General features: G+C 39.0%; 1 protein-coding gene across 3 annotated transcripts in view; it reads left to right on the plus strand.

Moving 5' to 3' along the window:
• The window catches only part of CHL1 (cell adhesion molecule L1 like), an 80,608-nt gene that overhangs the window by 26,317 nt on the left and 28,640 nt on the right, over nt 1-25,651 (plus strand). For all 3 annotated transcript variants that reach the window (XM_029243035.1, XM_029243036.1, XM_029243034.1), the window contains 6 exons: nt 3,043-3,227; nt 10,110-10,241; nt 16,805-16,945; nt 17,264-17,375; nt 18,761-18,927; nt 23,313-23,478. In XM_029243035.1, coding sequence (XP_029098868.1) covers nt 3,043-3,227; nt 10,110-10,241; nt 16,805-16,945; nt 17,264-17,375; nt 18,761-18,927; nt 23,313-23,478 — 903 coding nt within the window. The remainder of the gene's footprint in view (nt 1-3,042; nt 3,228-10,109; nt 10,242-16,804; nt 16,946-17,263; nt 17,376-18,760; nt 18,928-23,312; nt 23,479-25,651) is intronic.

The following is a 25,651-nucleotide window of genomic DNA, read 5'->3' on the forward strand; positions in this document are numbered from 1 at the left end:
ACTTTTAGAGTACCTGAAAAATTTTCTCCTTAGAAGTTTTAAACTGCCGTAACAAATATAATTATAACGAGGACATTGTCCTCTTTATTATGTGTCAGGCGGTACGTTTTGCCCTTTACATACATTAGCTCATTTTTTTAACATAAGCAATGTATAAAAAGTATAATTGCTTTACATTGTTGTGTTAGTTTCTGCTGTATAACAAAGTGAATCAGCTATACGTATACTTATATCCCCATATCCCCTCCCTCTTGCGTCTCCCTCCCACCCTCCCTATCCCACCCCTCTAGGCATTGGCATATGTACATTAGCTCATTTTATCTTCACTGTTTCTCATGACAGTTATTCCCATTTGCAGGTTAGGCAAATGTAGGCCAGAGAGTTGAATTCACCTCTCTACACTTAGTATGAAGTGGAGGCTGGGATTCGATGCTATTTGTCTCCTGAACTCTCTCTAAATTTAACTTCTTTGGCATATTTCAAGCAAATGAACTGTTTTGTTCAGTTAAAGCCAGGGTGAACAAAGGATGGCATTACCCTTGAATCTAAAGAAGTGGGTTATAGTAGATGTTTCAGAAAATGGCTATTCATAATGAAAATATTGATACTATTAAGTAAAATGGGAAGGCTTTCACAGGGAAAGGTTGAAGGGTTCAGATTCTACAGATTCTGTAAGGTGGAAACTGAGAATAGTTAAAATGACGTTGTGAATTTCATTCAGAAAAGAAAAGCGTTCCCTCCCCAGAAGAAGTGCAGACAGTGAGTCCCTCAGTGGAGAAGACCATATTCATGGGCCGGTGCACACCGAGTCACACCCTGTGAAAGCTTCAGTAGGATTAAAGGCAAATTCCCTCTGCTGACTGTTGGGCTCAGATTTTCTCTCTTTTCTCTCTGTTTTGTAAATTCACGAGTTTAAGCTACGTACGATTCTTTTGCAAACAAAGGAAGTATAAGAATTAAAGTTGGCTGGGCAAAGACCTGAACAAAAGCTTGAGATGATGACATGGTGTATATTTATGTATAAAAATGGATTAAGCAATATATTTTCCTTCAAAAATTTATTGTTCTAGTGCTGTTAGTAAATGCTTATTAAATTTAAAAAGAAAGAAAAAAATTAGCAAGAATATCGCTGGACATTCTTGCAATGGTATAGATGTGTCCTTAGATGAATTATGTCTCATAGTCATATGATACTTACAGATAATCATTTTATCCTGTTCTTTCAAAGAATAGGTATTAGAGGATCAGACTGGTTTCCAAGGCCTAACCAAAAAAAAAAAAAAAAAAAAGATTTTACAGCAAGTGAGATGCTTGTACTATTAAAGCACGGACTCACGAAAAACTCCTGATTTGGAGCAACTGAGGTCCAGAGCACCCTGTAATTTGGCAAATTGCCGTTTTGACAGATGGAGTGCAAAGCAAGCAGTTAGGAGGCGTGGGTTATGCATCCTGTTGGGTGGTGTGCTCAGGAAGCCAACGGCTAACGTACTCTCACAACTGCCTGTCTGAGCATCATTACTGTTTCCTGCAGAAGTGTGCCATGTACTGTAAGCCTGGTAAAATAAAAGGTAGTGGTTCCAGATCTGTAAAGCTGGTAAGCACTTGAGCCTCGAGGGAAGGGGAAGAGACTAGATGTGTGTAAAAGACCTTCATCTTTACCTCTAATATTTTTTGCATAATAACTGAATTAGTTTAACCACCGCCTAACAATACAATTTAAGATAATTGACACAAACAATATGAATTGTTCAATTATTAACTAGTAACTAAGTTCCCTACAAGCCTATATTCCAAGAATACGTGGTTAGAAAGGGAAAAAAAAAGTTGGAAAAGCACAAATAAAATAGAACACGTTGATCAAAAGAACGAGTTTAGTCAGGCAAATTCAAGTTCTAATGTGTCATTTATTACCCCAGTGACTTTAAACAAATTAACTCTTGAACTTGAGAATCCTCACTGGTAAAATGATGATAATAATGACCACATTTAGAACATACTCAATAACTTTCAGGTATTAATGATAAAAAGAAATATAGTGGGAAGGAAAAAAATCATCAATAAAAGCAACAAAAGTGTCTTCCACTAAGTCATATAGCCCAAGTGAAGAGGAGAAAAAAAAAAAAATCCATCAGTTAAAATCAGGCATCTGTGTTTTCCACATCATTTTCAAATCAGAAAAGTCTAGACGGTCCCACTTCTCCCAATTGTCTGGTTTTCATGAGATGGGATTTTTCTGTTTTAAACGCAGCTGGCTTGATTCCTCCTTCTTGTTTTCTACCCAAATAAGGTGGGAAAATGTTACTGTGTTTGTGTGTGACAAGTTATCAGTCTGCTTATTGCTTTGTTCTTTTATCACTTGTTTGTTTTGATTGGGTGATCTAATCTTTCTAAGCAAGGGAGATTTGGTTCATTCCTCTATTGGTGTATTCCCCATCAGGGTGGAAAGCTACCTGGGTGGCCAGGTCTGTGCTGCAGAGCCCGCCTTGCCCTGTAATGAGCTATTCCTTGTTCCAGACAGCACGTTGGGCCCCTACATCTGAGTCTTATTGTCCAATATCAGCTTCATAAGGATTAAAGGGGGTACCACAGTTTCCCGCTGCTCGCCGTTGGGCCTTACTTTATCGTGTTTTTCAAACTCTTCTAGGGAAGAGGGCCGTTATTTCTGGCCCTTTCGAACCACCCACAGGGAGATAGCACACTTGAAAAATACCTTGTAATATTCCTACAGGTCCAGTAATCTGTCATTCATCTAACCATATCTATTCAGCACTTACATGGAGTTAGCCCTCTCAGTAGAGGAAATAGAGGATTTCTGAGGAAGCAGCTTAGTGAAGGAGCTTGCAATGAAAGAGACTTGATCCAACCCTGATGTTCACCATGGATGGTGGTGGGCAGGTCTGTGCACTGGGAAGCCTGATGTTTTTCAGTGGAACTCTGAGTGCAGACCTGAAAGCACCACAGTGAGGGATGTGTCCTGTGGATTTCTTTACTTTTTATTTTTCACTTAAAATAAATGTTTATCATTTACGTATTGTTTCACAGACCAACTCCACAGGTTGATTGGAACAAAATGGGAGGTGATTTACCAAAGGGAAGAGAAACAAAAGAAAATTATGGCAAAACTTTGAAGATAGAGAATGTCTCCTATCGGGACAAAGGAAACTATCGCTGCACAGCTAACAATTTCTTGGGATCAGCCATTCATGATTTTCATGTTATAGTAGAAGGTACGTTTCCCACGTTGATTTATTTTTCTTCTATTTAAAAAAAAAAAAAAAGGAATCCATATATAGTCGACCTCTAATGCATATATGTTAAAACAGGTAAGCTGTTTCAACTTTTAATTCTAGAGAAAGCAATGGAATATATTACACTTCAATTAATCAGGTTTGCCATTTACCCCACAAAACCACGTAGAAGGGACAAATGACAAGAAAAGATCTCTCGTTAGGGACTGAACTCAGATGACTTCCATTATTTATTTGAATAGTCACTAAACCTAATCTCCTATATCATCATATTATGAGAAGAAAAATTTATTTTAATATACATGTGACACTGCATAATATGAAATCTTAAGTAAGCCTTACCATGGGAGAAAGTATGATGATGGGCCTGGAAGAGACCTTGGACTTTCCCAGTCCTGTCATTAACGTCCTGTGTCCTTGAGCAATTTACTTCACCTTTCTGAACCTCCATTTCTTTACCAATGAATTGAGGGAGTCAGACAGATTATTGTCTTAGTTCTTTCTTATTTTGGGGTCCGTATCTTGGGTTCAGATGATGTTTAATATGTTACTAATGGGGAAAGAAACATAGACAGTATGGTGTAAGTGTTATTTCTCTGTCAAAAGGTCCAGAGAAACACGTTATATTCAAGTCACCTTTCTATAAACAAGCCTTTTGAGCAATAGAAGTTGGGCTCTTGTTCGTTGTACTCATAGAAATAAGTAGGTGATGATGTCACCATTTAAAAAGATGGTAAGCCACAATATGTGGATAGCAGGGTTCTGCCTGCTGGGCAGATGTAAAGGTTGCCTAGTCATCCTGTGGATTTGATTGATGCAGACTATTTTCTGTGGTTCTGATCACATTGAGGTTTCTGTGTATGGTTCGGTTGACTGTATTGATCAAATTAATGGGATGATGACTGCATTTGTACTTATTTAGTGCTGTGTAGGCTTAACTATTGAAAGGAATGGTCTCCTTCAGGTTTCCATTTAGTGAACTGGTGCTCTAAGGCTTCCATTTTTATTCCAATAAAGTTCACCTCTTAAAGCTTCATTTTGCACAAGGAATGCCTAAGTAAAGGCCCACAGTTTTAATTAGTGGAAAAAAAAATACTCAGACACAAATTATATTCACAAGTAAACGTTAAGATAACTTGTAATCATGCTGCTGTTTGGAAGAGCAGCGTATTTCCAAGACCTCTCTCACAACGTGTGTGATTGGTTAAGTTAGGAAGAATGAAGAACCAAAGATGAGAATATCGTTTCCCTTAGTTCAACACAAGCAAAACCTGTATAGGAGAAAGCCTAGTATTATGGATAAATAGCAACATTTGCCAACAGTGACGTATTCCTCTGACATTAAATTATTCACTACGAAATTCAGAGAGGAAGAGTTTGAGAGATTTATTTTTTTTCTCTAATTTTAGTCATCGTTTGATGCCTCTACATAATATGGCTATACCATGCAACAGGGGTGTGTTTCTGTAACCCCTGACCCCGCCCCGCCCCCGCCAGCACATACCCGGGGACCAGACAGGTCTCACTGTTAGCTGCTCGTACTCCAAATTGCTGACAATTAGAAATCCTTCCAGATGGCTGGAACATTGCGACGGTAGCTGAATATTTTAGCAATCTGGCCATGGCTTTCTTGACTAGAAGACTGAAGCTTTCAAAAGAACTGCAAAGGTTGCAAAAGGAAAAAATAGATCAAGGATGTAAAATTAATTACACAATTTAAAAGGTTGACTATAGGATTCCAAAGGAATATAGGTTTCCCGAACAAATTGTCCTCACTATTCATAAAATAGCTCTTAGCACTATTGAGATGTAAATAATGTTTTTATGAGGAACATTTAATCCTTTATCCTTAATGAGAAACTACTAAATGAGCCCTCAGTTGTATGTTTTAGGAGTTTTTCTTCACCCATGCGAGTGAAAAGCAAACTGAGCTCAAGAAGTCTTTTTTCTGTTAAGTGTGAAAGCAGTAAATATATCCTTCATTAATCATATGGACGGATGAGTTCACTTTCATTCAATTTTCTTCTGCCTTCCTGCACCTTCTTTCCCTTTCTTTGTCTCTTGCTTGGAAACTCAAATAACAAGGATTAGCCATATAGGAAAAGAGCAATGTTATTGTGAACTTTGAAAATCTAGCCCATTCTGAAAACACTCATTGTGCTTAAGTAAAAGCATGTATTTTACTGTATTCTCTCTATCTGTGATGCTTCTTCTTTATTACTAAACACAATCAAACTCTAATTTAGTTTACAACATTCTAAATAGGAAAACAAACTGCACTTTCAAATCCTATAATATGTGTAAGCAACAACAGCTGGGATGTCTTGCTGAGGCACATCTATCCTTTCTAGGAATCCATGGTCTAAATATAATATTACACATTCAATGAAAAGAGATCTATTAAAATGGCATCTAAAACTTTCCAAATCCAGAAATCAAAGTATGACCACAGTCGCATTTCCACTGATTAAATAAAGTCACGGTACAAAAGTTTACAGCACAAACATTGTTATCATGTAAGGCTTTTGAAACTTAGTAAGTATAATAGGAAAGCATTTATACATAATTATATATAGCCATAATTTTACTGCATTTTAAAAAGATGTTATGAACTCAAATGCAATTCAGTCACTGATCTATTTAAGAAAGCCCCATTTTCAAATAAATTTATTTCCAGAAGGCTGCAATGAAACTCAAGTTTGCTGAACCTAATAATTTTTGATTTGTTACGATATAGCTATTTTATAGAAATCTGTTATAAGAAAATAACCTGTGTTGTATGTTTCATAGGTACCAAATTTCCCGTTTTATTTTGCTTTCCGTCTAGTAAAAAACATCTCTAATTAGCTCGCTTATCACATTCTACATGTTCAGACATTTGCATCTCAGTTTTGAGCAGTGTGAGAGAAATTTATCATCTTATTTTTTAATTTACAATTATGACTAAATGAGTAAAGTTTCAACATAAGTTGTTTTCATCAGTTACCATAGCTAACATTTTTTTTGTTTTGTTTGTTTGGTTTTTTTTTTTTTTGCGGTACGCGGGCCTCTCACTGTTGTGGCCTCTCCTGTTGTGGAACACAGGCTCCGGACGCGCAGGCTCAGCGGCCATGGCTCACGGGCCCAGCCGCTCCGCGGCATGTGGGATCTTCCCGGACCGGGGCACGAACCCGTGTCCCCTGCATCGGCAGGCGGACTCTCAACCACTGCGCCACCAGGGAAGCCCTCATCAGTTACCATAGATTTTAGGATAATAGATAAAAGACTGGGGTCCAGTGATGTTGTTTTCTCTCAGAGTTTTCCATTTTAATCATTCTTCTCTCTTGAGCCCTTTTTTCATCCTTTCAAATAGATCTTACCTGTCAGGAATAGGGTTGCATGTTCCAACCTCTAGAAAAATCTGTTCTCTGTTCCTGCATGCCCTTAGCCTCACTTCAGCCACCAGACATTTCCTGTCCTGTACCCGTGTCCTCAGGCTCACCATGCATCCTATTGTCAACAAAGTAGCAACGAGGTAAATATGTTCAATCAAGGTATGAAATTATGAGATTGTGAATGACCAGGAGTCAGTGATTCCCCCCTGTCCAAGGCCCCTTCCTTTTTCTCTATGCCTTTTTCACTGGAGTCTTTGGGGATCAGTCATTTCAGTTCAACTGAAAATTACCCCACAAGCATCTGTTCTCATTGTGCCGGTGTCGGGGAGAAAGAAATTTTCCTCTTTCCTTCTATTTTGTTGTGGCTCATCTAAGAATTAAATTGACATGAGACAGATTAACAGGAGAAAATAAAACAAAAGTGTAATAATATGTATACATGGGAGAGAGCCAGAAAAACCGAGTAACTCACCCAAATGGCCCAAGCCTCATCTTAAATACCGTCTTCAGCTAAAGACAAAAGAGGATGTTTGGGACTTCAGAGGGGGACAGGACAGCATCTCCAAGGAAGACTGGAGATGGTGGAGCAAATGTGTGGTACGCAGATGTTTGCTGGGACACAGAGTGGACTCTAATCTCTAGGCCCTGCAGAGCTCCCCCTACCACGACTGGCCCATGTTCTTGGCAGATATTTCTGTAGTAGCTCTCTTCCAGAAACAGGCCTTCTATCTAAACTATCTTAGGCGGTTAGGGGGGAGGTCAGAGTTTCTTCCTGAGTCTTTTGGGCCTTGATTGTTTTCAGCTCAAAGTAATCTGCATGCCAAAGAAATATTTTGGGGTGGCAGATTTTGTTCCCCTATACAAAGCAGAGGAGTCATCAGAAAGAGAACAATTCTGCCCTGGTTCTTCAGAGATCACTAATCTGGTGATCTAGTCTAGGTGCTCTCGCTACGGATCCCAATTGTGAGATTCTCAGTCTGGGCTGGAATTGAGAGCAGTGGCGTGACAGGCCCAAGAAGAAGATGCTCCGAAGAAGACAGGCTTGAAGTCCCTTCTTTCACATTGCGTGGCCAATTCTACCTTTGCTCAGGAACAGATTAATTCTTCAGAAGAAACAGGGATGAGAAGCATAAAAACAAATTTCCAAACATTTATGAACAAAGCTTATGAGAAGGGGTTCAGGTGCAGTTTAACGATGATTTCTAGTGGATACGCAAAACTTCTTGAGTCAGTTGATAGCTGTTGCGGAAGCGTGGATTTCGAAGCACGGAGTGAAAGTTGGTAAAGCTATTTAGCCTTGGTTCCTACCTGTGATCCAAATTAGTGAAATAGTAATGAGTTAGAAATAACACCACGTTTACTTCAGAGTTTCGGTGCTGGTCATCCAATAGGTCTGCAGGTGCATGGAATGGCAAGAACAGAAAGTGGGGCTTCTTTTCCTGGTGACCCTGGGCAAGTTAGGTGACTTCTCCAAAGCTCAGTACTCCATCTGTAAGGTGAAATGGTTGGATAAGATGGTCATTTAAGGGTTTCCCTGGTGGGGCAGTGGTTGAGAGTCCGCCTGCCGATGCAGGGGACACGGGTTCGTGCCCCGGTCCGGGAAGATCCCACATGCCGCGGAGCGGCTGGGCCCGTGCGCCATGGCCGCTGAGCCTGCGCGTCCGGAGCCTGTGCTCCACAACGGGAGAGGCCACAACAGTGAGAGGCCCGCGTACCGAAGGATTAATGAAATTTGTAGGATGAGAATAGAAATGGAAATCTTGATTTTATTATTCATAAAGATTTAGGGAAAGGTCATAATTACATGGTATCCTTTATTATTTTTATTGAAATATTTTTATTTTTATTGAAATATAATTGACATATTACATCATTTGTTTCAGGTATACAACATAATGATTTGATATTTGTATGTATTGCAAAATGATCAGCACAATAAGTGTCATTTTCATCCATTACCACATAGTTACAATTTTTTTCTTGTGATGAGAACTTTTAAGATCTAATCTCTTAGCAACTTTCACATAAACAGTACAGTATTATTTATCTGTTATAGTCACCATGCTATATATTATATCCCCATGATCTCCTGTATTTTTACATGTTCTGAAAGCAATAGTCTTAGTTTTCTACTGTGAATAGGAAAAATTTCATGTTTTTTCTCTAACTCAAATGTTTAATTTCACTGTGGTTATATGAAAACACCAAAAGAAAGTAACACATAAAAAATGCAGACAAACACACAAAAGCTAAAACCCTTCGCCTCGGAGGGTCATGTGCAGTTTATAATTTGGACTACTGCATTTTAAACTTAATGACTAAATATTTACAAATTGTAGATTATGAAGACACATACATAACTTGGAATTTAACAAGTCCACACCCTGTTGAATAATTACAAAGCCATGTCTCTTGCTCGGACTTAAACTTGCCAGGGATATTTGTATATTTTTGTTTTCCCTGGTGAATTTATAGACCTTTTTCCCCCCACATAATCCCTCTTTTCCTTAAAAAGTTGTTTAAATGACATTTTTCATTTTATACATATATGTATCTTAAAGACTTTCCTTTTTGACTAAAAATGGAAATCCAGAAATGTCTTGGGGAAAATAAGCAACGCTTGATGGGAATTACTACCTACTGGTATTGTGCAATTTTCTCTGAAATCAAATTATCCACACCATCCACGCTCTAATATGAATCTTTTCACTCCTGACATAGTAATATACTTAAGGTGACAAAACATGACAGTAATATTTGCACTAAAGAATGTCTCCTTCTATACTGAAACACACCACTTAGAATTATAAGATTGGAGCATTAGGGCATAGAAAGATACAAGTGTATGATTTAAATCTATCTTTTCCTCCATTGTTTTGAAGGCAAAAAGGTAAATATTGGTTTTAGGATTCCTTCTCCCACCCCCTTGCAAAAAGAAAATTCTAGGAAGTAATGTCTCCCAAATTCTTAAGATAGATAATTACATATGGACAGATAAATGCTATAGAGTCATTAATTAAGAAATATTTTAAATAACGGCTGAACATTTTAATTTCATTAAAAATTTTTCAAAATATATTTCTTGAATATCAGCCATTTTAGATGCCTTGCACTCAATAAACTTCACATGTTTACCCCTCCTTCATTTTCTGTAATGAGATAGATACTCATGTAGCTAAATACAGTGGCTGTAGGTAACTACTTTTAGTGTGTTGATTTTATTACACATGCTAAGATTCCAGATTGCAACACACACACACACACACACACCACACACACACATATAAAAGCACATAACCACACACAAGCCCTATTCCAGGCAAAAACAATGCCCATCTTGCCTTAGAGAACATTTATGAAAAACAGCTAGTGTGAAACACTTTGGTGTGTCTGCCATCTGCTGGTGCATGCTAGAAATACAGCCCTTAACATTTTTGGACCTTCTGTGATCGAGAAAATGTTGATGAGCTCTTCCGTTTATTTCCAGAGCCCCCTCGCTGGACAAAGAAACCTCAGAGTGGCGTGTATAGCACTGGGAGCAGTGGTATCCTGTTGTGTGAGTCTGAAGGAGAACCTGAGCCCGCAATCAAGTGGAGAGTCAATGGTTTCCCAATTGAGAGTAAGTGAAAACACCAACTGTGAGGCAATGCTGAAGGCAGTGGTTTGCTGGGACAGTGTTTAGACACCCTCGTTATGGCTAAAGTGGAGTTGGTAAGTGGCTGGACTGACAAGAGAGATCTAACCAGGAAATCCAAAATTGCATCTTTCAAAGCAATTTGATTTATGCTTAGATTTATGGAAAAGCCATAAATAATATTTGTTGGGCTATTACGTTAATTATATAAAAATAAGGTTTAAAAAATAAGACAACTGAGTGATATAGAGGATGCATCCAAGGAGGAAGGTTCCTCTCCCTGAGAAGAAACAGCTACAGGGACCTAGTGGTTGAGAGCACAGGCTGGAATTTAGGACTTCCCTTGGATCCAGGCAACAGGGACTCCCCACTGGGTTCTGCTCTTTACAAGGACCTGCTGTGGCATGCCTATCTCCATGATTTGAGAAGTCCTCAGGGCCAAAGTGACATGCAAAGCCTGAACCTGGCTCACTGCAGTTTCTCGACCAAGCTTCAGTAACCCAAGACGAGAAAAATCCCCTGCGCAGTCAGCTCTGAGCCCTTCCCAGATGGGCTGGGCGTGGAAAAGAAGGGATGGACCAGGGCTGAACGCCTAATCTCCCTACTCCACTGTGTTGCAGCATAGAGCTCCAAGAAGTCCCAAATCCTCAATTTGAACCTAGAGCCCTGGTCTTTTTTCTTTAAGATTTTTTTGATGTGGACCATTTTTAAAGTCTTCATTGAATTTGTTCCAGTATTGCTCCTGCTTTCTGTTTTGGTTTTTTGGCCGCAAGGCATGTGGGATCTTAGCTTCCCGGCCAGGGATGTACCTGCATCCCCTGAACTGGAGGGTGAAGTCTTAACCACTTGACCGCCAGGGAAGTCCCATCCCTGGTCATTTTGAATGTCTTTGTTAAAGTAGGATAATAGAACACATCTTATTGGTCAGTTGATCAGCTTGATTTAGAGCATTTACAATATGGAGACATATGTGTGTTGATTCTATTAGTTCCTTTGCCCTAGACCCACTCGTATCAGGGTAGGCATCCTGGTGACATACAGACCTGGAGTCCCAACTAGGCTGTGCACCTAAGCTTGGGGAGATTCACTAAACAGCTCAAGATCATACAGCTGGGAATTTCCTGAAGCTTAGGTTTTCAACTGCAAAATGGAACTAATGGTAGCTGGTTGTAATTGAAAGAGACCGATGGAGTCTACCAAGTAGGATATTACTTATCTGTAGAACATTGTGAGAGTTTATAAACTCTGGATCCAGAGGGTCTTTGCTTGCATTCAGGCTCTACCATTTACTAGCTGTGTGATTTGGTGTATTACTGACCCTCTTAAAACCTGTTTCCTCATCAGTAAAGTGGGGATGTAAATAGCACCAACCTTTGGGGATTTTTATGTAGATTAAATGACACACACAGAGAATGTTTAGCACAGTGACTGCCATGCAAAAAGCACTTCCAAAGTATTGTTTACTATGTTTTCACATAGCAAATACTCAGGAAGCCTTAGTGCTCTTTATTATTTTTGAGAAACGCATCTGTTTCATTTTTCTTCGTATGACAATAGGTACAGTGTCAATGATAAGCAAATACTAACTGAACATATTCGATGATGAGATTGAAAATTAAAATGATAGTTATTTTAAAATATCTATTACTCACACAAGCTTATGACTATTAATCTAGAAATTGTCAAATAACAGTATGACCATATCTACTTTCTCAGCCGATAACAACACAAAGTCACTTTCAGTTCTGTCTTGTTATAGCTTTCAGAAGAAAGAACGTGCCTACTTATTTAAAATACAAATACTTTGGCAAAACAATGAACAGTTCTGAAAATTTTTTCTTTTCTTTTTTTGATTGATACATAACGAACATGCATTATATTAGATTCAGGTGTACAACATAATTGTTTGTCATTTGTGTATATTGCAAAATGATCACGTCAGTAAGTCTAGTTAATGTCTGTCACCTTACAGAGTTACTGAATTTTTCTGCTTGTGATGAGAACTTTTAAGATCTACTCTCTTAGCAACTTTCAAATATGCAATACAGTATTAATAACTATTACTGCCAGGCTGTACATTATATCTCCATGACATTTGTTTTATAACTGGAAGTTTATACCTTTTTACCAGCTTCATCCATTTGGCCCATCCTCTGGCAACCACTAACTGTTCTCTGTATCTATGAGCTTGTTTTGTTTTGTTTTCTATATTTCACATATAAGTGAGATCATACAGTATTTGTCTTTTTCTTTCTGACTTATGTCACTTACAATAATGCCCTCAAGGTTGATCCAGGCTGTTACAAATGACAGGATTTTTTCATTTTTATGGCTGAATAATACTCCATTGTGTGCATATGTGTGTGTGTGAGATATATATATATATATATATATATATATATGTATCTCACATTTTCTACTTTTTTTTTGCTTTTGTGAATCTGTCTTGTGTTTATTTTTTTTTTAACTTTTCATTGTATATTGGAGTATAACGATTAACAATGTTGTGATAGTTTCAGGTGCACAGCAAAGGGCCTCAGCCATACATATACATGTATCCATTCTCCCCCAGACTCCCCTCCCATCCAGGCTGCCACATAACGTTGAGCAGAGTTTCCTGTGCTATACAGTAGGTCCTTGTTGGTTATCCATTTTAAATACAGCAGTTATCTCACATTTTCTTTATTCATTCATCTGTTGATGACACTTCAGCCCTCGTTAGTTTCCTCAATTTGAGACATTTTTCCTCATCTCTTTAGAGAACAGAATAAGAAATGAAAAATAAGACTTCAGGTAAATCAGAAATGAAAACAACTTTTGTTTATAAAGAATGTTAAGGATGCTAAAACAAAAAATGCAGATTTTCTGGAACATAAAATCATAAAATTTTATATTTGAATAGCACTTGGCTGTTTATGAAGAACTTTCACGTACTGCTTTGTCCGCACATGAGCCTTTTAAAGGGAGTACGATTATTCATATTTAACAGATTGATTATTTCATTCAGTAATATTTATTGAATGCCTTCTTTGTGCCAGGCACTGGCCTTGTTGCTTGGGAGATAGCAGTGAATAAAACGGACAGTCTCTGCTCTCATGAATCGGACATTCTAGTGGGGAGAGATAAGCAATAGAAGAATAAACACATAAGTGTGGTAAAGTGAAAACTAGCTGGGGAAGGGGTGGGTGTAAGAGAAGTCCAGGACCTAGAGCTGCTCTCCGATTTTAGGATAATACTCGTAAGATCCTTGTGGTTATTTACCTTTCAGTAGAGATCTGAAAGCGGTGAGTGATGCAGCTATGCAACTACCTATGAAAGAGCTTTCAGGGTGGAGAGCTCAGTGAGTGAAAAGACCCAAGGTATGTTTGGAGTGTTGAGGAAAAGAGGGGACTGCAGTATGGCTGAAGCCGAGTGAGTGAGGAGGGGGCAGTGCTGGGAGAGATTAGTCCGGAGGTGCAGGGACCACATCATATGTAAAGGGGAAGGTCCAAAAGGGCGCTTGGGATATTATTGTGAGTAAGGTGGGCAGCTCCTGGACGATTCAGAGCAGAAGAGTGACAGGCTCTAATTTATTAACAAAGAACTTTTCTGGCCTCTGAATGGAGAAGCAATTGTATGACTCCAATTAGGAGCTGCCTAAAAGATACTGGGCCCTTGGGCTAGATTGGTAGTAGTAACAGGTAGGTTATGGATTTATATACAAAATAGAGCCAACACGTTTGTTGATGGGTGAGCACATCAAGGCTGAAGACAAACTAATGCAAGATAGCACAGCTGAGTAATGGCAGACCTAGAACCAAAGCCACATTTTTGGAACCCATGTTCTGTGTTCTTTCCACAGCTCTCCTTGCTTCCCTGCCAACAGGTCATAACCATTTATAATTGGGATGTTTGATGACAGTGGATCACTAAAGGGTTTGAAATCTCTTTAAGCTTATATTTTTAGCAATTACATATCCTTTATATAGAATATTTGAAAATTAAATCAAAATGATTACTATTATTGATTACAAGCCTAACCTTTTTCAAATACTTTGCCTCCAATATTTCTGAGCCTCCTAGTGGGCCCTGCAAAGGAGATATTTTTATTCTTCAGGTTGTAGATGTGGCAAATGCGGCTCAGAGATTACATTACTTACTTGATTGAGGACACAACCCAAGTGAATTTAGAGCCATAAATGGAACTGAAATGATTAATTCCAGAGCTGAAGCTTCTCCCCCTATATTGCATGTTTGCCCTTTGAGCTGACCAAAGACAACTTATGTCAGGACTAGTGGTTTTTGTTTGATAAAGAATTTTAGAATTTTTCTAGAATTCTGGAAGCTCCTGGAAGTCTGTATGCCACAATACTCTGCAGTTTCCATACCTATCCCAGAAGGCATCTTGGAGCAATGTTTAATTACTTGTCACCCAAACAGGAGGCCATGGTTTCATCAGCTCGGTGCTTTGTGACCACCTCGACGGGTGGGATAGGGAGGGTGGGAGGGAGGGAGATGCAAGAGGGGAGGGATATGGGGATATATGTATACACATAGCTGATTCACTTTGTTATACAGCAGCAGCTAACATACCATCATAAAGCAATTATACTCCAATAAAGATGTTAAAAACATCTTCTATTTTATTATGTAATATTCAATGTTTTCTATGACCTAAAACTTAGCATCGTCACTTTTTCTTTTTTTTTTTTTTTGCTGTATTGGGTCTTCATTGTTGCACACTTCATTGCAGTGCTGCACACTTCATTGCGGTGCGTGGGCTTCTCATTGCGGTGGCTTCTCTTGTCGCATGGCATGGGCTCTAGGCACGTGGGCTTCAGTAGTTGTGGTGTGTGGGCTCAGTAGTTGTGGCGCACGGGCTTAGTTGGTCCGTGGCATGTGGGATCTTCCTGGGCCAGGGATCGAACTCCTGTCCCCCGCATTGGCAGGTGGATTCTTAACGACTGCACCACCAGGGAAGCCCATAAATGAAAAATTGTAACGTTTGTGCCCCTTATTCAACATTCCTAGCTAATATGTTTCTCTTCCCGCTTCTTGTTTGTAGTTTCAGAGCAGGGCACGTGCTTTGACACATGGCCAGATGCTGTGGGAATGGGGCTTCCCTGGTGGCACAGTGGATAAGAATCCGCCTGCCAATGCAGGGGACATGGGTTCGAGCCCTGATCTGGGAAGATCTGCACATGCTGTGGGGCACCTAAGCCCATGCGCCACAACTACTAAGCACGTGTGCCACAACTACTGAAGCCCGTGCTCCTAGAGCCCATGCTCCACAACAAAGAGAAGCCACCACACTGAGAAGTCCTCACACCACAACAAATAAATAAATTTTTTTTTTTTTTTTTTAATGCTGTGGGATGTGGTATTGACTGAAATACAGTCCCCCCGACCTGCTCACTGGCCATACTGGTGCTGATCTTGCAGGTTCTGAGCAGAGTTAATGAGATAACACATGTGCTGTATCCAACAGAGTTCACTGGCCCTTAATTAAAGCACCATAGGGACTTCCCTAGTGGTGCAGTGGTTAAGAATCTGCCTGCCAATGCAGGGGACAGGGGTTCGAGCCCTGGTCCAGAAAGATCCCACAGGCAATGGAGCAACTAAGCCTGTGTGCCACAACTACTGAGCCTGTGCTGTAGAGCCTGCAAACCACAACTACTGAGCCCTCATGCCACAACTACTGAAGCCCATGCGCCTAGAGCCCCTGCTCCGCAACAGGAGAAACCACCGCAATGAGGAGCCTGTGCAGCGCAACGAAGAGTAGCCCCCGCTCGCCACAAGTAGAGAAAGCCCGAGTGCAGCAACGTCGACCCAACTCAGCCAAGATAAATAAATGAATAAATAAATCTTAAAAAAATATAAAGTACCATAAATAGATTTTCTCACTTCCAAAAGATACTTCCAGAATTACACATGGATAAGCAGTGGGGTAAGATTTATTGCCGAAAAGGTAGAAAACCTGGTCTGTGCTCTCAAGAAGAGTTTAGTCCTCCTGGGAAAATTAAGTATATGAGCTATTTATCTGAAGTGGTTAAATAGCAAAGCAGGGCAATTGAAATGAATGGTGTAGACGGGAAAATTGCAGAAGGGCAGAGAAGTGAAACAGAGGAACAACATGTCAAGGGGGAAGATAGCAGTCAATATTTGTGGATTGCGGGGATCCAGCTGTGTTGATCATGTGGTTTACGCTGGGCAGTATCAGGACTTCAATTACAAGAGTAAGTGAGATTCAGTTCATAGTGGGACTTGAGTGCTAAACAGAAAATGTGGAATCTTTCTTGTGGATGTGGGTATGGAGAGGCAGACAGCTAGAGATCAACACATATTTTGGCAAAAAATACTCACTTGAAGGACGATTGAAATTGCAGAAGGGTCTGGAAAGAAAAAATCATGACTGATGTTAAGAAATTCTAAAGAATTGGCTTCAGTGAACTCTTATTCACCCTAAACTGGTCTTAAAATATAAATACTGTATGACACGTTTAATGAATAGTGTATAAATATTTTAGGTTCTATTTTTTATCACACTGACAGTCTTTAATCTCTTGTAGGAAATCCATTTTCTGGTGATGTCATCTCCCCCAGGGAAATCAGTTTTACCAACGTGCAACCGAATCACACTGCTGTGTACCAGTGTGAAGCCTCGAATGTCCATGGCACTATCCTTGCCAATGCCAACATCGATGTTGTAGGTAAGCATACTTGGGAGCAGACTATTTGTCTGCTCTTTTCTACAGGAAAATGTTCACGGTCATACTCACAGGTAGATTGAATTCTTGGCACGTAAAACGTGGGGAAAAATCAAAGTACCTTTCACTTTACATTTGAGCATGAGACCTCGTACTAAAAGTTATACTTCCAAAAATGTATTGCATTGGGATACTTTCCAATTCAAGAGTACGAACTGTGATATTCAACTGTTTTCCCTTATTAATATGGCTGGGGTATAGAAAAAAATTTGCTTGTATTATATGAACATTTAAAACTGCATTTATATTGTTTTCCAATAGATGTCCGTCCATTGATACAAACTGCAGATGAAGAAAATTATGCCACAGTGGTGGGGTACAGTGCTTTCTTACACTGTGAGTTCTTTGCTTCACCCGAGGCAATTGTGTCCTGGTAAGCTGTTACACGGTTTTCTTAAGAGAATGTCAGTTGTAGATTGTGCCTTGTTTCTTCATCCATCACTTGACAGGCTGCACTGTGTCAAGTTATTACATGTAGCGAGTGCCTCTGAGAACTAAGGTAGCAAACTTACTTACCTACCTTTCCTGGCACTGTTGACTAGATTTGTAGTATTCTCTCACGTGGGGAAATATGGAGAGCCGTTTTTGCTCACAAAGGAAAGCAAAAAATTGAAGTGATTGCTAAGACAATTTTATAGGTAGTTTAGGTCTCCATTACAGATATATCTAAGGTCATACATGACTGTTGTCGTTTTGGGTATTATCTAAATAATTGTTAAGTCTGCATTTCATTCCAAGTGCCTATGTTTAAAACTTTGTCAACATGTGTTTTGAATTTAACTTCGATATATTGGTTGGTATAGTAACTTCAAACACACCATTGTATGAATCTACCATATTTGTTCCTTCACTGGAAAAACTTGGTTAAACTAGTCTTAAGTAATTTTCCCCAGGGCTCTGCAGGGCTGAGATTAGAATGAGGAGAGCAAGGCAAGGTCATCCAAGTATAGGGTCAGATTCTGTCTTTATTTAAAATTTGGATATTTTGTTCATTGTGGATTCTTTTGTATTATTTTTGATTTTTAGAAATACCTCATTAAAATATTTATCTTGATTATACTGAGATTTTTTTTTGGCAACCCTTAAATTTTGTCTCTGAAGCAAGCGCCTCACTTGCTTTACCCTAGTGCCCGCCCTGTAAAATCTCGTGTGAACAGCAGCCAGACTTTGTCCTTTGCATTTTTTCTCTCTGGTAGCCTCTTACTGTGAAACGCATAGGGAGAATCAAGCTGTGGCAGCAAATGCTTGGAAAATGGATGAATGTAGGAGAAAATGACTCTGGGTGATGAGGGTCAATGTTATCCGTGTCCACAGGACAGGAAAGACTTTCTGGCCTATAATATTTCTGAGTGACCAACGTTCCTCTAGGACAGCAGGAGGTTCAGAATGTTCATTATCTCGTTCAATTACCAGCTTTCCCATTTAGTACCCTGAAGCAATGACTAACTAGAGGGTTCACCATCAATAAGGCAGAAACTATTTATTAAACTCTGAGGACAGACGTAAAGTGGTACTGAGCGCTGTTATAAATACAGCAGAAGCATAGAGCTCAGACACAGATTTCCTCCAGTCACAGTCTATTTGGGCAGGTAAGATGTATACCTATCGCCTATTGTGGAAAAATTGTGAACTCTAATGGAACATTTCATAAGGTCTGCTAAGCTCCTGAAGAAGGGATAAGACTGAATGACATCAGCGGCCAGTTTGCCAAAGAGTATAGGATTCTATCAAACCCACATTGATTTATACTTTCTATAGGCAGAAGGTGGAAGAAGCAAAACCCCTTGAAGGCAGACGGTATCATTTCCATGAGAATGGCACGTTACAGATCAGCGAGACCACAGAAGAAGATGCTGGCTCCTACTCTTGTTGGGTAGAAAATGCTAAAGGAAAAACAGCAGTCACAGCCAATTTGGATATTAGAAGTAATTTTATCTTGTTTTTACTTTGCATGAATTGTCACATGGCTTCAGTTTTTCATTTTCCCAAGTGAAACAATATGATTTAAGTTCGGGCATCTGTTAAATTTCTTTAGACTGTTTCAAAACTCCTAGATTGGGTTTCATCTAAACGACCCTCACAAGAATTATTGGATATGTCGATGATGTGTCCATGGCTTTATACAATTGTAAGAGGGAACTAGGTGTTCTTGTTGATGGATGACCAGCAATATTTAAAAGTCCTCTATTTTGGTGTATTCCTGTAACTCTATTTTATTTCAATAACCAACTCAATGTAATGTCACCAGTATTCAACTCTTTGAACTAAAAATTTCACAAATAAACTCATAAAGGATCAGTTTCGTAAAGACTCCGGCATGACAAAATGAGCAGAGTTTTGTCCTCTTTTTGAGTCATAAACAGCTCTGTATTTTTTCTCTTGTTCAAGCAGCCTGTTTCATTTGTAATTGCTCCCAATAGTTAAGTATGTGCCAAGATACGTCAGTGTCCCAAAGAGGGGCATCTCAGCACCTAGATTCAGGCTTACTGGAACCCAGATCCACAGGCATCAGCAGTATTTTGATTTTAAAATTGCTCAGAGAACCCTTTTCAGGGAAACACAAAGAATAGAAAGATTCTATAGTAAGTGGAGGGAGGGTTTGTATTTCCTGTGACAGGTCACTCTCATGGCCCGCTACTGCCTCTGCTTAGATAACAGGTACATATTTGTTTAATCGTCTGTTTTCACTGCTACCTTAACGTTTGTCTCTCTCTCTGCACACACACACACACCCTTCTTTCCTTCTTTTATTCTTCCATCGTATTTTTTTCTATACCCTAAGTTACCCAACATGCCAGCCCCATGGACTATATTTTTAAGGCACACTAGTATTCATTGATGTCCACTTATAGTGGATGTCTCTCTGCATTTTCAAGTGGTATGTGCAATTTTTAAAGTGCTCTTATAACATCAATGAAGATGATTCTTTTTATACATTGTAAAACCAACCTAGATCAAAGATAAGCAACTCCGCCAGGTGAAAGATAATGAGAGTGAAGTCTGGAATCCAAATGAACCTTCACATTCCTATTGCCCAACACAGTGCTTGGCCCAAAGTGGACCTCAGAACTGCTAGTGGCCAGAGAGAAGGCCACGTTCATAAACTTTTGGTCTGCTCTCATGTCCATTGTATATGTAAGGGTTATATAGGAATCGTATCCATGAGAACTAAGGGCATACTTTTCACATATGAAAAAGGAATGTCAAGAATGGAATTGAATAAGAGGCTATGCAGCATGAGCTTTGGTGTCTTCCAACCTTGAGTTCAAATCACAGCTCAGTCCCTTACTAGTTAGAAAATATTAGTATCCTTACTTAATTTCATTTTAGCCTTAAGTTATCTTCTCGGTAAGGTAGAGATATTAATATTCATAGAATTGTTGTAAAATGTCACAATGAATGTAAACTTCTTCACAGAGTCTAGTTAAATGAAATAAGTGCTTATTAAATGGTATCAATTATTATTCAATGGATTCCTTTAAATTTAGAATTAGGATGTTTAGCAATTCACTTGAAATTAATTCAATTTGATAACCTCTTCAGATTTCATGCTTGGAATATCAAAAACGCAATTTTACTAACACTTCAATTTTTAATCAGTTTCTTGAGTAACATATAGATAGCAAATATTAGAACATGATTGTGGAGTTGGAGGTCAGCTCATGAGATTTAGTTTCTGAGAGGATTACCAAGTGCCACATTGGGGTAAAGTATATCTGCCTTTAATATGGTCCTTAAGAGTAAGGATTATATGTTTTGAAACAATTATAAAGAAACAGACATTTTCCAAGACAGCCACGGTACCAATGTTTGAGCTTTATATTGTTTTGTTTTGTTTTCTAACATCTTTATTGGAGTATAATTGCTTTACAATGTTGTGTTAGTTTCTGCTGTATAACAAAGTGAATCAGCTATACATATACATACATCCCCATATCTCCTCACTCTTGTGTCTCCCTCCCATCCCTCTAGGTGGTCACAAAGCACGGAGCTGATCTCCCTGTGCTTTGCACCTGCTTCCCACTAGCTATCTATTTTACATTTGGTAGTGTATATATGGCAGTGCTACTCTCTCACTTTGTCCCAGATTACCCTTCCCCCTCCCCGTGTCCTCAAGTCCATTCTCTATGTCTGCATCTTTATTCCTGTCCTGCCCCTACATTCATGAGATCCATTTTTTTCTTTCAATTCTGTATATATGTGTTAGCATACAGTATTTGTCTTTCTCTTTCTGACTTACTTCACTCTGTATGACCGTCCCTAGGTCCGTCCACCTCACTACAAATAACTCAATTTCATTTCTTTTTATGGCTGAGTAATATTCCATTGTATATATGTGCCACATCTTCTTTATCCATTCATCTGTTGATGGACACATAGGTTGCTTCCACGTCTTGACTACTGTAAATAGAGCTGCAGTGAAGATTGTGGTACATGAATCTTATTGAATTATGGTTTCTGCGGTGTATATGCCTAGTAGTGAGATTGCTGGGTCGTATGGTAGTTCTATTTTTAGCTTTTTGAGTAACCTCCATACTGTCCTACATAGTGGCTGTATCAATTTAGATTCCCACCAACAGTGCAAGAGGGTTCCCTTTTCTCCACACCCTCTCCAGCATTTATTGTTTGTAGATATTTTGATGATGGCCATTCTGAGTGGTGTGAGGTGATACCTCATTGTAGTTTTGATTTGCATTTCCCTAATGATTAGTGATGTTGAGCATCCTTTCATGTGTTTGTTGACAATCTGTATATCTTCTTTGGAGAAACGTCTATTTAGGTCTTCTGCCCATTTTTGGATTGGGTTGTTTATTTTTTTGATATTCAGCTGCCTGAGCTGCTTGTATATTTTGGAGATTAATCCTTTGTCAGTTGCTTCATTGGCAAACATTTTCTCCCATTCTGAGGGTTCTTTTTTCGTCTTGTTTATGGTTTTCTTTGCTGTGCAAAAGCTTTTAAATTTCATTAGGTCCCATTTGTTTATTTTTGTTTTTATTTCCATTTCTCTCGGAGGTGGGTAATAATGGATTTTGCTGTGATTTATGTCATGGAGTGTTCTGCCTATGTTTTCCTCTAAGAGTTTCATAGTGTCTGGCCTTACATTTAGGTCTTTAATACATTTTGAGTTTATTTTGTGTTCGGTGTTGGGAAGTGTTCTAGTTTCATTCTTTTACATGTAGCTGTCCAGTTTTCCCAGCACCACTTATTGAAGAGGCTGTCTTTTCTCCATTGTATATTCTTGCCTCCTTTGTCAAAGATAAGGTGACCATGTGTGCGTAGGTTTATCTCTGGGCTTTCTATCCTGTTCCATTGATCTGTATTTCTGTTTTTTTGCCAGTACCATATGGTCTTGATTACTGTAGCTTTGTAGTATAGTTTGAAGTTGGAGAGCTTGATTCCTCCAGCTCCATTTTTCTTTCTCAAGATTGCTTTGGCTATTCGGGGTCTTTCGTGTTTCCATACAAATTGTAAAATTTTTTGTTCTAGTTCTGTGAAAAATGCCATTGGTAGTTTGATAGGGATTGCATTGAATCTGTAGATTGCTTTGGGTAGTAGAGTCATTTTCACAGTGTTGATTCTTCCAATCCAAGAACATGGTATATCTCTCCATCTGTTTGTATCGTCTTTAATTTCTTTCATCAGTGTCTTATAGTTTTCTGCATACAAGTCTTTTGTCTCCTTAGGTATGTTTATTCCTAGGTATTTTATTTTTATTCCTAGGTATTTTATTCATATTATTGATATTACTAATTTACTTTCCAAATATGACTCACTGTAACTCATTCAACAAATATGTATTGAGTACCTACTGTACACAGGCTCCCTTCTGGGCTCTGGAGTTACTTGAATGAAACAAAACAAGCAAAGCCTCCACGTTCATGGTGCTTATGTTCGCATTCCACACCTTCATGTTGTTAGTTCATCTATGCATGGGCTTCACCATTTAACCTCAGATTTGAGTTAATAATAAACAAGGTAATAGAAAATTAATCGATTTCCCCTTTATGGTATTTTGATCACATGTCCAGAAGCCCCAGACAATTTATATTATTTTCAATATCCAGAGGCATTTGCTTGCTTACACTCTTGGGAAATTGCTATTAATATAATACTTCTACCCAGGTGCCCTGGCTTGGAAGGAATGAAAATAGTAATGACATATGATGTTAGGAAATAACAGTGTGACAAACATTGCATGAGGATTTGACTATCAGTGTTGACCAATTTGGTTGATTAAATTGCAGGCACTTGAGAGCAAAGTAAGCTGTGTTCTATAGCTCTAACTAGTATCTTTATTTTGTAAAAACAGATGCTACAAAACTTAGAGTTTCTCCTAAGAATCCTCGTGTCCCCAGATCACACACACTTGAATTACATTGTGAGAGCAAATGTGACTCACATTTGAAATACAGTTTAAAATTATCCTGGAGTAAAGATGGAGAAGCCTTCGAAATTAATGGCACAGAGGATGGCAGGTATGTAAACTATTTTTTTTAATGTTTATTAGAGTATAATTGCTTTACAGTGTTGTGTTAGTTTCTGCTGTACGACAAAGTGAATCAGCTAAATGTATACATTTATCCCCATGTCCCCTCCCTCTTGAGCCTACCTCCCACCCCCCAATCCCACCCCTCTAGGTCATTACAAAACCTTGAGTTGATCTCCCTGTGCTATGCAGCAGCTTCCCACTAGATACCTGTTTTACATTTGGTACTATATATATGTCATTGCTACTCTCTCACTTCGTCCCAGCTTCCCCTTCTCCCCCTGTGTCCTCAAGTCCATTCTTTATGACTTTATCTTACTCCTGCCCTACCACTAAGTTCATCAGTACCATTTTTTTAGTCTCCATATATATGCCTTGGCATACGGTATTTGTTTTTCTCTTTCTGACTTACTTCACTCTGTGTGACAGACTCCAGGTCCATCCACCTCACTTCAAATAACTCAATTTCGTTGCTTTTTATGGCTGAGTAATATTCCACTGTATATATGTGCAACATCTTCTTTATCCATTCATCTGTCGATGGACACGTAGGTTGCTTCCATGTCCTGGCTATTGTATATAGTGCCACAGTGAACATTGTGGTACATGTCTCTTTGAATTATGGTTTTCTCAGGGTATATGCCCAGGAGTGGGATTGCTGGGTCATATGGTAGTTCTACTTTTAGTTTTTTAAGGAACCTCCATACTGTTCTCCATAGTGGCTGTATCCATTTACATTCCCACCAACAGTGCAGGAGGGTTCCCTTTTCTCCACACCCTCTCCAGCATTTATTGTTTGTAGATTCTTTGATGATGGCCATTCTGAGCGACGTGAGGTGATACCTCATTGTGTTTTTGATTTGCGTTTCTGTAATGATTAGTGATGTTGAGCATCCTTTCATGTGTTTGTTGGAAATTGGTATGTCTTTAAAGAAAATTACAGGCCAGTATCACTGATGAACATAGATGCAAAACTCCTCAACAAAATACTAGCAAACAGAATCCAACAACACATTAAAAGGATCATACACCATGATCAGGTGGGGTTTATCCCAGGAATGCACGGATTCTTCAATATACACAAAGCAATCAATGTGATACACCATATTAACAGATTGAAGGATAAATACTATATGATAATCTCAATAGATGCAGAAAAAGAATTTAACAAAACACAACACCTATTTATGGTAAACTATTATAGTATCTCATAATATTTGCTTGGGATTAAACCTTGCATTTGAAAGAAAAATAGTTGTAAAAGTATACAGACTGAATTAAAATATAAAAACTGCTTATGACATTTCAGTCTTTAAGGCAGTATTTAAAAGGTCAAACAGTGTACTTGTTTCACTTTACTTCCACACGTTTCTCTCCTCATTTTTGCTACCGATTTTTCATGTAACGTGTACCATCCTGTGAGTGTAGGCAACAGAAACAGCTCCTGTTATTTGAGGAATATTTATTGCATGGGCTTGGGTGCTCACAAAACCATTGGAAAGAGTGGAGGAGATAGGTCTGTGGGTGCTGCTTACTAAGCTTTTGGGTTCTCGGTGATGTGGCATTGTGGCTGCAATTCACATGTCTGGAAATTGCTGCTGTCTTTGCTGCCCCCCCTCACCCCACTGGTTCTCCTGGTGAGTCCAGCACTGCCAGCTCTTATATTTGCCAGAGTCGCTGTCAGCTCACAAGGCCCCAGAGGAGATGGTGCCCATTTCTCTTCTACCTCCCAATCTCATAGGAATTTATCTCATGGGTAGAAGCTAAATCATATCTCAGATCCTTTCCATTGGTAAGTATTGGCAAGTATATTTTTGAGCCTTCCAGCTTCTTTGTAAAGAATATGTAAAAGTGTAGAAGGGAGAATGTAGAGTAAGGGTGACTAGACGCTGACTAGTACTATATTTAAACATCAAAGGAAGAGAAAAGGAAGTATCAAAGGAAGAGAAAACAGTCAATATTTAATGAATGCCTGTGCTGTCTTTTGGAAGCAGAGGACATTCCCCTTCCTTTTGCATTGTTGCTGAGTTAGGGGTTAAAACTTGACCATCCTTGTTCCAAATCTCACCTGCCGTCTTGTTATTCATCACTCTGAAAAACTAAATCTGAAGATCTTTAGACAGGACTTGCATTCCTTAGGCGAGATGGTGGCAGTGTCGTTA

Source organism: Monodon monoceros, unplaced genomic scaffold (assembly GCF_005190385.1).
Source record: "Monodon monoceros isolate NGI ecotype Baffin Bay Population unplaced genomic scaffold, NGI_Narwhal_1 Super_Scaffold_3, whole genome shotgun sequence".
Lineage (NCBI taxonomy): Eukaryota > Metazoa > Chordata > Mammalia > Artiodactyla > Monodontidae > Monodon > Monodon monoceros.